Source organism: Sinohyriopsis cumingii, chromosome 12, assembly GCF_028554795.1.
Source record: "Sinohyriopsis cumingii isolate HCF-2022 chromosome 12, ASM2855479v2, whole genome shotgun sequence".
NCBI lineage: Eukaryota > Metazoa > Mollusca > Bivalvia > Unionida > Unionidae > Sinohyriopsis > Sinohyriopsis cumingii.
This window is the reverse complement of record NC_142972.1, coordinates 1,789,741-1,808,775: the sequence shown is the minus strand read 5'-3', so window position 1 is coordinate 1,808,775 and position 19,035 is coordinate 1,789,741. Positions and strand designations below refer to the sequence as shown.

General features: G+C 37.6%; 1 protein-coding gene across 1 annotated transcript in view; it reads right to left on the bottom strand.

The window, feature by feature from the left end:
• LOC149785915 (N-acetylated-alpha-linked acidic dipeptidase 2-like) overlaps positions 1-19,035 on the bottom strand; it is a 75,794-nt gene that overhangs the window by 18,039 nt on the left and 38,720 nt on the right. Inside the window, exons 13-15 of the mRNA XM_089978085.1 lie at positions 14,355-14,486; positions 11,018-11,106; positions 7,559-7,652 (exon numbers count right to left, since the gene is read on the bottom strand). Coding sequence (XP_089834211.1) covers positions 7,559-7,652; positions 11,018-11,106; positions 14,355-14,486 — 315 coding nt within the window. The remainder of the gene's footprint in view (positions 1-7,558; positions 7,653-11,017; positions 11,107-14,354; positions 14,487-19,035) is intronic.

The window sequence follows — 19,035 nt, the reverse complement described above, 5'->3', positions numbered from 1 at the left end:
AGTGCGGAGAGGGATAGAGGTAGAGTATAGCTTCCTGACTGTAAACAGTGTGGAGAGGGATAGAGGTAGAGTATAGCTTCCTGACTGCAAACAGTGCGGAGAGGGATAGAGGTAGAGTATAGCTCCCTGACTGCAAACAGTGTGGAGAGGGATAGAGGTAGAGTATAGCTCCCTGACTGTAAACAGTGTGGAGAGGGATAGAGGTAGAGTATAGCTCCCTGACTGTAAACAGTGTGGAGAGGGATAGAGGTAGAGTATAGCTCACTGACTGTAAACAGTGTGGAGAGGGATAGAGGTAGAGTATAGCTCACTGACTGTAAACAGTGTGGAGAGGGATAGAGGTAGAGTATAGCTTCCTGACTGTAAACAGTGTGGAGAGGGATAGAGGTAGAGTATAGCTTCCTGACTGTAAACAGTGTGGAGAGGGATAGAGGTAGAGTATAGCTTCCTGACTGTAAACAGTGTGGAGAGGGATAGAGGTAGAGTATAGCTCCCTGACTGCAAACAGTGTGGAGAGGGATAGAGGTAGAGTATAGCTCCCTGACTGCAAACAGTGTGGAGAGGGATAGAGGTAGAGTATAGCTCCCTGACTGCAAACAGTGTGGAGAGGGATAGAGGTAGAGTATAGCTCCCTGACTGCAAACAGTGTGGAGAGGGATAGAGGTAGAGTATAGCTCACTGACTGTAAACAGTGTGGAGAGGGATAGAGGTAGAGTATAGCTCACTGACTGTAAACAGTGTGGAGAGGGATAGAGGTAGAGTATAGCTTCCTGACTGTAAACAGTGTGGAGAGGGATAGAGGTAGAGTATAGCTCCCGGACTGCAAACAGTGTGGAGAGGGATAGAGGTAGAGTATAGCTCCCTGACTGTAAACAGTGTGGAGAGGGATAGAGGTAGAGTATAGCTCCCTGACTGTAAACAGTGTGGAGAGGGATAGAGGTAGAGAATAGCTCCCTGACTGTAAACAGTGTGGAGAGGGATAGAGGTAGAGTATAGCTTCCTGACTGTAAACAGTGTGGAGAGGGATAGAGGTAGAGTATAGCTTCCTGACTGTAAACAGTGTGGAGAGGGATAGAGGTAGAGTATAGCTCCCGGACTGTAAACAGTGTGGAGAGGGATAGAGGTAGAGTATAGCTCCCGGACTGTAAACAGTGTGGAGAGGGATAGAGGTAGAGTATAGCTCCCGGACTGCAAACAGTGTGGAGAGGGATAGAGGTAGAGTATAGCTCCCGGACTGTAAATAGTGTGGAGAGGGATATAGGTAGAGTATAGCTTCCTGACTGTAAACAGTGTGGAGAGGGACAGAGGTAGAGTATAGCTTCCTGACTGCAAACAGTGTGGAGAGGGATAGAGGTAGAGTATAGCTCCCTGACTGTAAACAGTGTGGAGAGGGATAGAGGTAGAGTATAGCTCCCGGACTGTAAACAGTGTGGAGAGGGATAGAGGTAGAGTATAGCTCCCGGACTGCAAACAGTGTGGAGAGGGATAGAGGTAGAGTATAGCTCCCGGACTGTAAACAGTGTGGAGAGGGACAGAGGTAGAGTATAGCTTCCTGACTGCAAACAGTGTGGAGAGGGATAGAGGTAGAGTATAGCTCCCTGACTGTAAACAGTGTGGAGAGGGATAGAGGTAGAGTATAGCTCCCGGACTGTAAACAGTGTGGAGAGGGATAGAGGTAGAGTATAGCTCCCGGACTGCAAACAGTGTGGAGAGGGATAGAGGTAGAGTATAGCTCCCTGACTGTAAACAGTGTGGAGAGGGATAGAGGTAGAGTATAGCTCCCTGACTGCAAACAGTGTGGAGAGGGATAGAGGTAGAGTATAGCTCCCTGACTGTAAACAGTGTGGAGAGGGATAGAGAGAGTATAGCTCCCGGACTGTAAACAGTGTGGAGAAGGATAGAGGTAGAGTATAGCTCCCGGACTGTAAACAGTGTGGAGAGGGATAGAGGTAGAGTATAGCTCATTGAGAAGAAAAAACTCCTACAACCTGCTCTAATGTTGAATATGTTCCAATAATTCTTTCAGATGATTTGTGACATCTCTCAACAGGACAGAACATACTAGTTGGCTTGGAAGTAGTCACTGGGATACACTGTGAATTTGGTGCCAATCCTTTTATCAAGGAAGAGAAGATGCTGTCTCACTGTCACATATGTGGCCAAACAACATTTAACTATAATACTAACCTGCGAAGACTTTATTTGTGAGGTTACAGTAGTACTCCTAAGGTATTATGATCAGGCAACGTAGGATGAAGAAATAACAATTCACAAGTGTTTGCTATAACAATAATACAAATGTTAATAAAGAAGCAAAAGATTCAGTTTTAGCCAAAAAGACAACCAACAATGATCATTAATGAAAACATGTTGGACAATAAGGTCACAAAATTAAGCCCACAAACTGCAACAATTTACAAAAATACTAAAATAAAAAAATAATTTTGCCAATATGTCCCAAATATATTAATAATTAATTACTGTCCTACTTCCAAAATAAATTCGAGCTGATTTTTATGGATAACAATAAGTGAGATAATACAACAGTGAAAGCTTAAATTGGTAAATATCTAATAAATGGGTATCCACCAAACAGCAGGAAGGGGAGGCAACAGTGGAGAGTTTCCTCCCTTTGTAGAGCTGGAGTCAAGAGGTAGTAACATTCTTTTTCTAGCATTAATGTGATTGGAGAAAGTGTTCAATGGAGAAACTGCATATCATACTTCCAGATTATTCATGTTCTCTTCATACTTCCGGAAATCAAAATAAGAATTTCTCTTATACTGCTTTTATGACAGGTAAATTAATGCAGTGTTTTACGAAGAATTCACCTCCCTCCAAAGGAAGGAGTAGTTCTAATTTGCAGGCCATAATAGAAAGAGCAAACTTTCAGCATATTTTGTAATCTGTAAACAAAGTTTACAAATGTTGAATTAGTATGTCAAGCTGTTACCAGCGCTTAGTCAATAGACACTTAACCAACAAAAGACACATCTTTTGCACCATTACATGGTCCTCAATGACAGACGGTTGATCAGAAACATCAATGAGTCTTGGTTTTTGTTGATCATCAACTGTATCAAGCCAAGCTCTCATAGCTTTCACACACGCTAATGAAATACTGAAATGTGATTGGCTCTCTGTCATAATTAACTGCTTCCCTTCAACCCATCAACCGTAACTGTAACAATTTCAATTACTGTCCTGTGTAACATTTACACCCTTGGAATTATAATTTTAGATGTCCCTTTGAACTTGGATGAATTCTATGAATACTGCAATACTAAGCTCAGTTAAAGAAGCTATGATATACTGTTATAAGGAGGATAACATTCTCTAAATCCTAATTTGCAAGGAATTTCACAAGATATTCAAATGAACTAGAGTTATTGGTGTTGGCATGGCTACAAATTTTCATTAACAACTCATTAGTGTCAATGATATGCCTTTTGATGACATGTCTTACATAGTCTATCAACTAAAATCAGATGTAGTGATTATCCAAAGAACATCCGACTCTATTTTGCAATTTTAAGAATGGATGACACTTACATTATGCTGATCCAATTTTCAAGAAATTAATATCTGACCAGATATTCAAATAAACTAGCTCTATTAGAGATGAATGCATTATTTGTATAAAACTGAAAGGTCTTCATGACAGGATGGTATCTATCAAGTTTGGTAAAATTCTATTCAGCAGTTTTAGGAAGAAGTTGCTGAAAGGTTTGTTTACCTTCAGGAACAGCTGCCTACTTTGAAGGTGAATTCAGCATCATTTATAGGAACCTGAAGATCCTCATGCCAGAATGCTTTCTGTTAAGTTTGGTCAAATCTTGTTCAGCAGTTTTTGAGAAGAATCATTTTACAGCTTTTTTAATATGAGTAACAGCAGCCAAATAAGACAGCGATATCATTTATAAAAATGTGAAAGGTCTTCATGCCAGGATGCCTTCAGTCAAACAATTTAAGTAACATCAGCCATATTTGTGGTTTCATTTGTAAGTAATTGAAAGGTCTTCATGGCATGAAGTTATCAAGTTTGTTTTAAAATAGCTTCTTCTGAACCAAAGAATTGACTTGACAGTCTATTCTGTGGTTCAGAATAAGCTATTTTAAAGGTTTCCTATTCTTAGTAATAGTAGCCATATTTATGGTTCATTGGCATCATTTCTGACAACCTTAAAGATATTTATGGTTGACTGGCATCATTTGTAAAAGATATTTATGGTTGACTGGCATCATTTGTGAACAATATTTATGCCAGGATCCTCCATGCTATATTGTTTTTAGAAGAAATTGACAATGGCAATTGTTAGAAAGGATGGAAAATTTCTATTATTAGCAATGGCAACCATGTTTTATGGTGGATTCACATCATTTGCAAAAATTTGAGCAGTCTTCCTGACAGTATGCTTTCTGTCATATTTGACCAAATTCTATTTAGTTGTGTTTGAGAAGATGCCATTTTAAGTGTTTTTCTATTTGTAGTGATAGTGGACATATCTGAAGACAGATCAACATAATTTGTATAAGTCTGAAAACCTTTCATGAATGGATTCTGTCTATCGATTTCCATATAAACAAGTCCATTGGTTTTTGAGATGTTTAAAATAGTAATTGGTGATGGATGCATGATGTGCAATGAATACAGGGCCATACTATAACCCCATTAGGCCTTAAGATCAGGGCCATACTATAACCCCATTAGGCCTTAAGATCAGGACCATAATATAACCTCATTAGGCCTTAAGATCAGGGCCATACTGTAACCTCATTAGGCCTTAAGATCAGGGCCATACTATAACCCCATTAGGCCTTAAGATCAGGGCCATACTGTAACCTCATTAGGCCATAATATAACCTCATTAGGCCTTAAGATCAGGACCATACTATAACCTCATTAGGCCTTAAGATCAGGGCCATACTGTAACCTCATTAGGCCATAATATAACCTCATTAGACCTTAAGATCAGGGCCATACTATAACCCCATTAGGCCTTAAGATCAGGGCCATACTATAACCCCATTAGGCCTTAAGATCAGGGCCATACTATAACCCCATTAGGCCTTAAGATCAGGACCATAATATAACCTCATTAGGCCTTAAGATCAGGGCCATACTGTAACCTCATTAGGCCATAATATAACCTCATTAGGCCTTAAGATCAGGACCATACTATAACCTCATTAGGCCTTAAGATCAGGACCATACTATAACCCCATTAGACCTTAAGATCAGGGCCATACTATAACCTCATTAGGCCTTAAGATCAGGGCCATACTATAACCTCATTAGGCCTTAAGATCAGGGCCATAATATAACCCCATTAGGCCTTAAGATCAGGGCCATACTATAACCCCATTAGGCCTTAAGATCAGGACCATAATATAACCTCATTAGGCCTTAAGATCAAGGCCATACTGTAACCTCATTAGGCCATAATATAACCTCATTAGGCCTTAAGATCAGGACCATACTATAACCTCATTAGGCCTTAAGATCAGGACCATAATATAACCCCATTAGACCTTAAGATCAGGGTCATACTATAACCTCATTAGGCCTTAAGATCAGGACCATACTATAACCTCATTAGGCCTTAAGGTCAGGGCCATACTGTAACCTCATTAGGCCATACTATAACCTCATTAGGCCTTAAGATCAGGACCATACTATAACCTCATTAGGCCTTAAGATCAGGACCATACTATAACCCCATTAGACCTTAAGATCAGGGCCATACTATAACCTCATTAGGCCTTAAGATCAGGGCCATACTATAACCTCATTAGGCCTTAAGATCAGGGCCATACTGTAACCTCATTAGGCCATAATATAACCTCATTAGGCCTTAAGATCAGGACCATAATATAACCTCATTAGGCCTTAAGATCAGGGCCATACTATAACATCATTAGGCCATAATATAACCTCATTAGGCCTTAAGATCAGTGCCATACTGTAACATCATTAGGCCATAATATAACCTCATTAGGCCTTAAGATCAGGGCCATACTATAACATCATTAGGCCATAATATAACCTCATTAGGCCATACTATAACCCCATTAGGCCTTAAGATCAAGGCCATACTATAACCTCATTAGGCCATACTATAACCCCATTAGGCCTTAAGATCAGGGCCATACTATAACCTCATTAGGTCATAGTATAACCTCATTAGGCCATACTACAGCCTCATTAGACCTTAAGATCAGGTAAACTTAAACATGTGAAATGATAACAGTAAATTCTATACAAGTTATGGCCATATTCAAAATGCACATCCAACTGTCAGCAGCACACACCATATAACATACTGGGCATAATGCCCATCCAACTGTCAGCAGCATACACCATATAACATACTGTGCATAATGCACATCCAACTGTCAGCAGCATACACCATATAACATACTGGGCATAATGCCCATCCAACTGTCAGCAGCATACACCATATAACATACTGGGCATAATGCACATCCAACTGTCAGCAGCACACACCATATAACATACTGGGCATAATGCACATCCAACTGTCAGCAGCATACACCATATAACATACTGGGCATAATGCACATCCAACTGTCAGCAGCACACACCATATAACATACTGGGCATAATGCCCATCCAACTGTCAGCAGCATACACCATATAACATACTGGGCATAATGCACATCCAACTGTCAGCAGCATACACCATATAACATACTGGGCATAATGCACATCCAACTGTCAGCAGCATACACCATATAACATACTGGGCATAATGCACATCCAACTGTCAGCAGCACACACCATATAACATACTGGGCATAATGCACATCCAACTGTCAGCAGCATACACCATATAACATACGGTGCATAATGCACATCCAACTGTCAGCAGCATACACCATATAACATACTGGGCAAAATGCACATCCAACTGTCAGCAGCACACACCATATAACATACTGGGCATAATGCACATCCAACTGTCAGCAGCATACACCATATAACATACTGTGCATAATGCACATCCAACTGTCAGCAGCATACACCATATAACATACTGGGCATAATGCACATCCAACTGTCAGCAGCATACACCATATAACATACTGTGCATAATGCACATCCAACTGTCAGCAGCACACACCATATAACATACTGGGCAAAATGCACATCCAACTGTCAGCAGCATACACCATATAACATACGGTGCATAATGCACATCCAACTGTCAGCAGCATACACCATATAACATACTGGGCATAATGCACATCCAACTGTCAGCAGCATACACCATATAACATACTGGGCCAGAAGATGTTGATTTACTCAGTCAAAAGTTGGGGCAACATTCTATGCAGTCAGTAAATCTGTTGTATTTTTTTATAAAACCAAGAAAGAAGAATATTTCTATTTTTGCAGGAAGTCATCTCCCAAAACTATGTTAACACAATTACATTGAGACTTAACGTGTATTAAGCGAACATCTACATAAGCAAACATTTTGGCATTTCACATGTTGATTTTTAAATTTGTCATGTATATCTCAGGACGACTTACATGATCAAATGTGTACCACATGTCAGTACTGGGCACTCCTGCTCTCTGGTAGAATGTAGCCATGTCACTGCTGGCTCCCAGGGAATAATACACACTGAAAGGGAAAAAGAAAACCATAAAGAAGATTATAAAATGTACTGTATTTAATTCAGCTAAATACATCCAATTGTAAACAGAAAGCTGGATTTGCTTTCACATTGTTTACACTGATCAGGTCTATGATTTTCATTCTAATTGTTATTTCAAGCTAACAGCATAGATCCAGTCAGCTGGTGCAATATTTGGTGGCATAGATCCAGTCTGATAGTGCAATACCTGAAAGTATAGATCCAGTCAGTTGGTGCAATATTTGGTGGCATAGATCCAGTCTGATAGTGCAATACCTGAAAGTATAAATCCAGTCAGCTGGTGCAATATTTGGTGGCATAGATCCAGTCTGATAGTGCAATACCTGAAAGCATAGATCCAGTCAGCTGGTGCAATATTTGGTGGCATAGATCCAGTCTGATAGTGCAATAACTGAAAGCATAGAACCAGTCAGCTGGTGCAATATTTGGTGGCATAGATTCAGTCTGATAGTGCAATACCTGACAGAAGACCTGAATCTATGTTGTTTTTGGCTGGATGCATGTTATACACAACTCAATGCAGTAAAAAAAATTGTAATAATGACAACTATGGCACTATATTACTAAGAATGAAGATGAAAGAGAAACAGTCACAAATATAAATCTCCACAGCAAAATGAAAACATATTGAAAAGCCAATAACATAGAGTCTTATGAAGAACTAGATGCTAAGAGATATTCCATGACAGCCATCTCATACCAGGACTAGAGCCAAGGTAATAGGGGTTAAAAATCTTGCTAAGAGATATTCCATGACAGCCTTCCCATACCAGGACTAGAGCCAAGGCAATAGCAGTTTAAAATCTTGCTAAGAGATGTTCCATGCCAGCCATCTCATACCAGGACTCGAACCAAGGCAATAGGGGTTAAAAATCTTGCTAAGAGATATTCCATGACAGCCATTTCATACAAGGACTAGAGCCAAGGCAACAGGGGTTACAAATCTTGCTAACAGATGGTCCATGACAGCCATTCCATACCAGGAATAGAGCCAAGGCAACAGGGGTTAACAATCTTGCTAACAGATGGTCCATAACAGCCATTACATACCATGACTAGAGCCAAGGCAATAGGGGTTAACAATCTTGCTAACAGATGGTTCATGACAGCCATTCCATACCATGACTAGAGCCAAGGCAACAGGGCTTAAAAATCTTGCTATGAGATATTCCATGCCAGCCATCCCATACCAGGACTAGAACCAAGGCAACAGGGCTTAAAAATCTTGCTAAGAGATATTCCATGACAGCCATCCCATACCAGGACTAGAACCAAGGTAATTGGGCTTAAAAATCTTGCTGAGAGATATTTCATGACAGCCATTCCATACCATGACTAGAGCCAAGGCAATAGGGGTTAACAATCTTGCTAACAGATGGTCCATGACAGCCATTCCATACCAGGACTAGAGCCAAGGCAATAGGGGTTAAAAATCTTGCTAAGAGATATTCCATGACAGCCATCCCATACCAGGACTAGAACCAAGGCAACATGGCTTAAAAATCTTGCTAAGAGATATTCCATGCCAGCCATCCCATACCAGGACTAGAACCAAGGCAACAGGGCTTAAAAATCTTGCTGAGAGATATTCCATGCCAGCCATCCCATACCAGGACTAGAGCCAAGGTAACAGGGCTTAAAAATCGTGCTAAGAGATGTTCCATACCAGCCATCCCATACCAGGACTAGAACCAAGGTAATAGGGGTTAAAAATCTTGCTAACAGATGGTCCATGACAGTCATTCCATTCCACGACTCGAACCAAGGCAATTGGGCTTAAAAATCTTGCTGAGAGATATTCCATGACAGTTATCCCATACCAGGACTAGAACCAAGGCAGTAGGGGTTAAAAATCTTGCCAATATATATTCCATGACAGACACCCTATACCAGTTCAGACAGGAATCCAATCCTTTACCTACTGATGTGAGTCAAAGCTGATGAATGAGCAAATAATTGGAGGAAAAAAATAAAACCTCAGTATCGTGTACTAATCGTTATTATGCATTAACACTGTTTCATCAGCATAGGGATGAAATAAAATTTGATTAGGCTAGATATAATAGTGTTAAAGATACAGATGCTGTGACATACAAAAAAAATGAAATACAAACATCAGTCAAGGATGAGTTACTCTCCTTGCATCTACATACCAATTATCATGAATGTAGGTGAAATAGTGCCCAAGATATGGATATCACTCAAAAGTGAAAAAATAGGTCACAGTGACATTTATGTATGGTTGAGTCACTCTCCTTGGGATGTATATGCATACCAATTTTCATGTGTAGGTGAAATAGGGTACCAAACAATTGAGGGTGTAATTAACAGAAAAGTGAAAATAAAGTCATTCAACCACAGAAATTAGGACACAGTGACCACATTTTAGTATGGTGGAGTTACTCTCCTTGAGATGCATCCAAATACCAGTTTTCATTTAATGTATTTTACATTTAGTCCAACATATTCAATATGAAATGATAGGGTAAAGCTAAAATTAAAGTTACTGTGGAGTGAGTATTAGGTTACAATGACATAACTTTTAGCATGGTTAAGTTACTCTCCTTGTATAGGTGAAATCTGTTTAAAGATGTTGAGAGTGTAACACATGAATATCTGAAAATAAAGTTATTCATGCATAAAAACTTAGATGCAGTGATCTAGGTTTGGTCAGTTTGAGTAAATCTCCTGGATATGTATCTAGATACTGGGGGCATAATGAATGAGCTAGCACATAACACATGAAGTAAAATGCAAACTGAAGAGCTATCTCCCCTCCTAATTTTACTGGCAACAATTAAAAAAAATCAACAACAAAAACAACAGCAACAACAAAATCATGTTTAAATTTGCTTTGAGTAAATTTCCAATGATTATGAACCCCATGATGGCCAACCAACCAGTTGGAATCTTGGAGTAATCCAGTTTTGTGTAGCCAGCCTGGCATTAGATACAAAATAATTCTATTAAGGAGAAAAGAATTCAGTATGGATTTGCTTCAGATACCATGGTACAGACAAAGTTGCCTTGTCACGAGTTACATTATATAATTTACTATTCAGCCAGTAGAATGGGACTCATAGTTGTATATAACTGAGTTATAATGAGGTGTTGTATATGAGACTGAGTTATAATGAGGTGTTTTATAGGAGGAAAAAACCACACTATTTCAGTATATACATGGTTAAATACAGTAACGAAATGATGCAATCTGACATTATCTGAGCATATAAAACATAGGTAAATACATTAATGAAATGATGCTATTTGACACTGTTTGAATACAATCACAGGTAAATGAAATAATTAAATAATTCAATATGACACTCACCTAGGTTCCCCAGTTCCATTCCCTGGATTTACCTTGTTCCAAATGTCATACAGGGTTTTATAGGAGGATGTGTGGTCTGGGTTTGGAACCTTCAAAAAATTATTTTAAGAAACGTTATAATAAAATTAGTGTCTTTATGCCAAAATATTGCCAAAATAAATACATCAACCACCCCCAATTAAATCCAACTTCTTGTTAGCCATATCACAGATAAATTATTCTGTCTCACCCACAAAGTCCTCAATTGTATCAAACTTTCACAATCTTTACGTTGCAAGCAAAATAAATTTTTCATTGAAATAATGGCATGATATTATTTGTAAATTTAAATAATGCTGTGATCTTAATCATAAACTGAAATAAAGCCATGATATTAATTGTGAATTGAAATAATGCCATGACTACTTTTATAAATTGAAAAAATGCCATGATATTAGTTGTGAATTTAAATAATTCCATGATATTATTTGTAAATTTAAATAATGCCATGATATCAATTGTAAATATAAATAATGCCATGACATTAGTTGTAAACTGAAATAATGCCATGATATTAATTGTAAATTAAATTAATGCCATGATATGAATCATAAATTGCAATAATGCCATGATATTAGTTGTAAATTGAAATAATGTCATATCAATTGTAAAATGAAATAATCCATGATACCAATCGTAAATAGAAATAATGCCATGATATTAGTTGTAAACTGAAATAATGCAATGATATCAATTGTAAATTTAAATAATGCCATGATATTAATTTTAAATTGAAAAAATGCCATGATATTAATTGTAAATTGAAATAATGCCATGCTATTAATTGAATATTGAAATAACGGCATGATATTAATTGTAAACTGAAATAATGCCACGATATTAATTGTAAATTGAAAAAATGCCATGATATTAATTGTAAATTGAAATAATGCCATGCTATTAATTGAATATTGAAATAACGGCATGATATTAATTGTAAACTGAAATAATGCCACGATATTAATTGTAAATTGAAAAAATGCCATGATATTAATTGTAAACTGAAATAATGCCATGCTATTAATTGTAAACTGAAATAATGGCATGGTATTAATTGTAAATTGAAATACAGGTGGGCAGACAAGATTACATGTAAACTAGCTAGACTGATTTCAAGTGCACTGTTCATCCTGAATGCATTGGATGATGTAAACATATAACCCCAAAGTCATTGTAACACACAATTGCTTACAGTACACTGCTATATAAGCTGAGGGGTTGGCAAAGTCAAGGACAGAGCAAAGTGCATGCACTGTCCCTATGTTGCTATCAGAAAATTTGTGCCTGACATAAAACCATTCTACCTAAAAAAAAGTGTATCAAACCCAAATGAAAACCAGAACAATCATCTGCATAAGTGCAAGTGTGCAATATGAGGGAAGCTAGGCTCATTTTCAAAACATCCAGTCGGCAACAATGTTTCCCAAACCTAAGCAAGCTTAACTATACAATCTAAGCAACAACAAACATTTCATCACACAAGTTTAAAACTCATTCTGGGAGGGAATGGAATGTAAAACAAAAGTTCTGATACAAAATCATAGCATTTATGCCACCAGCAGAAAAGTGATACCATCTGCAAACTGTTGGCTTTACAGGAATTATGTTATCCATACTAGAAAATAACCAAAATGGCCCACTCACAAAGCATTATTATGTTATCCATACTAGAAAATAACCAAAATGACCCACTCACAAAGAATTGCTTTTGATGAATAGTGACACAATGACACTAATCAAGTTAATTGATTCTGCCAGCAAAGGTGTATGGAAAACTTCTAACTGCAAAAATTGGCCCAAAAGATCAGGAGTTCAAAATAAATATGACTGCATTCTAGTTGTCCTGTAATGGTGTGGCATTCCTTCTGAAAGTAAGTTACTGATGAGTATCGCATGGACAACCCATGTACCAAGTTTGGTGAATACCCGAAGCAGTGTAGGGTGGATGATTATCACACTGACAACCCATGTACCAAATTTGGTGAATACCCCAAGCAGTGTAGGGTGGATGATTATCACACTGACAACCCATGTACCAAGTTTGGTGAATACCCCAAGCAGTGTAGGGTGGATGATTATCACACTGACAACCCATGTACCAAGTTTGGTGAATACCCCAAGCAGTGTAGGGTGGATGATTATCACACTGACAACCCATGTACCAAGTTTGGTGAATACCCCAAGCAGTGTAGGGTGGATGATTATCACACTGACAACCCATGTACCAAGTTTGGTGAATACCCCAAGCAGTGTAGGGTGGATGATTATCACACTGACAACCCATGTACCAAGTTTGATGAATAACCCAAGCAGTGTAGGATGGATGATTATCACACTGACAACCCATGTACCAAGTTTGGTGAATACCCCAAGCAGTGTAGGATGGATGATTATCACACTGACAACCCATGTACCAAGTTTGGTGAATACCCCAAGCAGTGTAGGGTGGATGATTATCACACTGACAACCCATGTACCAAGTTTGGTGAATACCCCAAGCAGTGTAGGATGGATGATTATCACACTGACAACCCATGTACCAAGTTTGGTGAATACCCCAAGCAGTGTAGGGTGGATGATTATCACACTGACAACCCATGTACCAAGTTTGGTGAATACCCCAAGCAGTGTAGGATGGATGATTATCACACTGACAACCCATGTACCAAGTTTGGTGAATAACCCAAGCAGTGTAGGATGGATGATTATCACACTGACAACCCATGTACCAAGTTTGGTGAATACCCCAAGCAGTGTAGGGTGGATGATTATCACACTGACAACCCATGTACCAAGTTTGGTGAATAACCCAAGCAGTGTAGGATGGATGATTATCACACTGACAACCCATGTACCAAGTTTGGTGAATAACCCAAGCAGTGTAGGATGGATGATTATCACACTGACAACCCATGTACCAAGTTTGGTGAATACCCAAAGCAGTGTAGGGTGGATGATTATCACACTGACAACCCATGTACCAAGTTTGGTGAATACCCAAAGCAGTGTAGGGTGGATGAATATCACACTGACAACCCATGTACCAAGTTTGGTGAATACCCCAAGCAGTGTAGGGTGGATGATTATCACATTGACAACCTATGTACCAAGTTTGGTGAATCCTCAAAGCAGTGTAGAGTGGATATTATCACATGAATAACCTTTGTACCAAGTTTGGTGAATCCACCAAGCAGCATAGTAGGAGATAGGGTTATGGACAGATAAATGGACAGACAGTCAAAACCAATCACAATATCTCTCATGCTTTTCAAAGCATGGGAATAAAAATCCCACATACCATTTTAGCAGCATGATAAAGAGGGTCCTGAAGAAGTGGACTTGTGCCAGCCACCAGAGTATCTATGTAGTCCACAGCATAGTCCACATTTATATAGGCTACAGCTCTCTCATACAACATCTTCATGTATTCCTGCAGGGAAAAATGACTACCAATACATTCTGCTGTGACACCTTCAATTGTAACTAGAGACAAACTACTGAGAAATCTGGCATTTGTTCACATCTTTCTATAAGGCTTGTTTTGTGATTTTGTTATGATTGATTTCACTTAATTAACAGTAGTATTTTCTCCTGATCCAGATGCAACCGAGCACTCAGTACCAAAACAGATTATGCTTAACAGTGGTTTAAAACAACTTTTGTATCTTTCTTTAACCAAAGTTTGATTCCATTTCACTTAGTCATCCTCTCAGTCTTTATGTCAAACAGTGTCTCATTCCTCTATCAATGCCATCCTTACAGCCTTTATGTCAAACAGTGTCTAATTCCTCTATCAATGCCATCCTTACAGCCTTTATGTCAAACAGTGTCTAATTCCTCTATCAATGCCATCCTTACAGCCTTTATGTCAGTGTCTAATTCCCCCGTCAATGCCATCCTTACAGCCTTTATGTCAAACAGTGTCTAATTCCTCTATCAATGCCATCCTTACAGCCTTTATGTCAAACAGTGTCTCATTCCTCTATCAATGCCATCCTTACAGCCTTTACGTCAAACAGTGTCTCATTCCTCTATCAATGCCATCCTTACAGCCTTTATGTCAGTGTCTAATTCCCCCGTCAATGCCATCCTTACAGCCTTTACGTCAAACAGTGTCTCATTCCTCTATCAATGCCATCCTTACAGCCTTTACGTCAAACAGTGTCTAATTCCTCTATCAATGCCATCCTTACAGCCTTTATGTCAGTGTCTAATTCCCCCGTCAATGCCATCCTTACAGCCTTTATGTCAAACAGTGTCTAATTCCTCTATCAATGCCATCCTTACAGCCTTTATGTCAAACAGTGTCTCATTCCTCTATCAATGCCATCCTTACAGCCTTTATGTCAAACAGTGTCTAATTCCTCTATCAATGCCATTCTTACAGCCTTTACGTCAAACAGTGTCTAATTCCTCTATCAATGCCATCCTTACAGCCTTTATGTCAGTGTCTAATTCCCCCGTGAATGCCATCCTTACAGCCTTTATGTCAAACAGTGTCTAATTCCTCTATCAATGTCATCCTTACAGCCTTTATTTTAGCTGAATTTCTATTTATAATCATTTGAGTTTACATTTATAAGCATTCAAGTTTACATTTATCAGCATTTGAGATTATGTTTCTAAACATATAACTATTTATAAGCATTTGAGTTCATAAACATTTGAGTTTATATTTATAAATATGAATTTATATTTATATACATACAAGTTTATATTTATAAGCATCTGAGTTTACATTTATAAGCTTTTGAGTAAATATTTATAAGCATTCGAGTTTACATTTATAAGCATTCGAGTTTACATTTATAAGCATTCGCGTTCACATTTATAAGCATTCGAGTTTACATTTATAAGCTTTTGAGTAAATATTTATAAGCATTTGAGGTCTCTTTACTTTAAACTGTTTATAATTTTGATATTTTTCATGTCCATGAACCCTCATTCATATTTGAGCATCAAGAGGTTACCAACTTATAGGATTTCCAACAATTTCACAGTTTTTGTATATTAATGTGTGGAATTCTCAATACACCTTTTAGGATCTTGGACTGTACATGCATGTTTTAGCCTTGCATTTAGGCTAATGTATCAGTGCTGCACCTTGAGTGTGGAATGCATATCTTGCAATTTTTTGCCCAATGTCCCCTAAATCCTGACCCTGAGCTCCCCACTAGGGATGCTTTTTCATCAGGACAAAATCAAAATATATGCTCAAAAGTTTTCTTCAGTAGATGTCCATCCATATTCATGCTGGCACTATCAATTTGGCCTGAAGGAGATAAACACTGGGATAACAACTAGCATCCATTTTAAAACAATGGGTCTGCCAATGAAACCATTCAGGGTTTGTGTAGTTGGCCAAGCTGCAATTTAAAACAATATCTCTGCCAATGAAATCTTAGTGTTTGTGGTAGTCGGTCAAGTTGCAATTTAAAACAATGTGTCTGCAATGTAAAGTCTTTGATGGTCACTAGTGCAATATATTATCAAGGTTCAAATCATACCTAGAGCAAGGAAGAAGACTTAATTTATTTTGAGATTAAATTAATGACAAAACTAGACAACATTTATGCAAATATATCATGTCATTAAATCATTTATTAACTTGGAAAGTAAGTTAATGAAAACACTGGTATTTATTACAATAAATGCTGGTAGTAATGAATGATCCAGTAAGATCCAGAAAGGTAAATTCCATTCTGCAGCTCATTTCTACCTGATATTCAAACATGCTATAGTTTTTCTGAGCTATTTCTGCACATGATAAAATGTTTATTGCAATAATGTAAGTGTCCAAGAGTATTCAGGGGACTTGACATAATTTCATTTTCATCATCATCCATAGGGAAGAGTCTTCAGAGGACTTGACATAATTTCATTTTCATCATGGTCCATAGGGAAGAGTATTCAGGGGACTTGACATAATTTCATTTTCATCATGGTCCATAGGGAAGAGTATTCAGGGGACTTGACATAATTTCATTTTCATCATGGTCTATAGGGAAGAGTATTCAGGGGACTTGACATAATTTCATTTTCATCATGGTCTATAGGGAAGAGTCTTCAGGGGACTTGACATAATTTCATTTTCATCATGGTCTATAGGGAAGAGTCTTCAGGGGCATGGAATGGTTTAATTTTCAAAATGATCTATAGGGAATAGAATTCAGGGGACAAAGAGTAGTTTCATTTTCTTCATGACTTATAGGGAAAAGTATTCAGGGGACATGAAGTAGTTTCATTTTCTTCATAACCTATAGGGAAAAGTATTCAAGGGACATGGAGTAGTTTCTATTTTAATTAGTAAAGCCAGCATAAAGTTTCATAATTAGTTTGCATAGTACACTGTCAGCCAATGCATTGCAATTACATAACGTTTCATAATTAGTTTGCATAGTACACTGTCAGCCAATGCATTGCAATTACATAAAGTTTCATAATTAGTCTGCATATTACACTGTCAACCAATAAATTGCAATTACATAAAACAAATGCCATATATCAATAGAACCAATAACTGCCAAATCTTGGAACAAAATTAATTAAAATACAATGTCATTTTTTTTTTTCATGGTCAAAAGCATTGTCTGAATGCTCTACAAAAAGTCACTAATCCACTAGTTTAGATTATCTTTGTACAATTCAAGTCACTAATCTACAAGCTTAAATTATCTCTGTGTACAATTCAAGTCACTAATCCACTAGCTTATATTATCTGTGTACAATTCAAGTAAATAATCCACTATCTTAGATCATGTGTACACTATTCAAGTCACTAATCCACTAGCTTAGATTATGTGTGTACAATTCAAGTCACTAATCCACTAGCTTAGATTATGTGTGTACAATTCAAGTCACTAATCCACTAGCCTAGATTCTTTGTGTACAATTCAAGTCACTAATCCACAAGCTTAGATTATTTGTTTACAATTCAAGTCGATAATCCACAAGCTAAGATTATTTGTATACAATTCAATTCAATAATCCACTAGCTTGGATTATCTATCTAACTAACTATATATATATATATATATATATATATATATATATATATATATATATATATATATATATATATATATATATATATATATATATATATATATCATTAAGTGAGCAACCACACAGGAAAAATTCAACAGAGTTAATAAATTATGCATTACCCTATAAGTAAGAACAAGGGACAGCTAATAATTCTTGAATGACAAGTGAGCCCTAATAATGAAATCATTGGTAAATAATGAAATACAGAGAATAGAAATAGCTTTATTCCCCATTCATAGGTCACATTCTTCACTTTATACAGAAAGTGTGTAACTTCTGATACAAGTAAGCAGACAATCTTTAATGGGTGTGGGATCTACAAACAGTCCTAGCAGGAAACAGATGAATTTCAAAGGGTATGGGATTTACAAATGGAGTCCTAGCAGGAAATAGATGAATTTCAAAGGGTATGGGATTCATAATCTGAGTCCTAGCAGGAAACAGATGAATTTGAAAGGGCATGGGATCAATAAATGAAGTCATATCAGAAATAGATGAATTTCAAAGGGTATAGGGTTTACAAATGGAGTCCTTGCAGGAAGCAGATGAATTTCAAAGGGTATGGGATTTACAAACTGATAGAAGTAAGCAGACAATCTTTAAACTTACAGGTGGATAATGTCCAAACTGATAGAAGTAAGCAGACAATCTTCAAAGGGTTTGGGATCTACAAATGGAGCCCTAGCAGGAAGCAGACGATCTTGAAAGGGTGTGGGATCTACAATTGGAGTCCTACCAGGAAAAAGATGATCTTCAAAGGGTGTGGGATCTACAAAATTAGCTCCAGAAAAAAGCTGAATGTCAATATTTACCTGTGTCTTGCAAGAACTTCAAAATTAAAATGTCTCATTTCATTGGTGTGCTCAAGATTCGGTCCACTCTACTGGATCACACCTTTTTATTTCAAAAGCCTGATGGACACTTCATTTAGA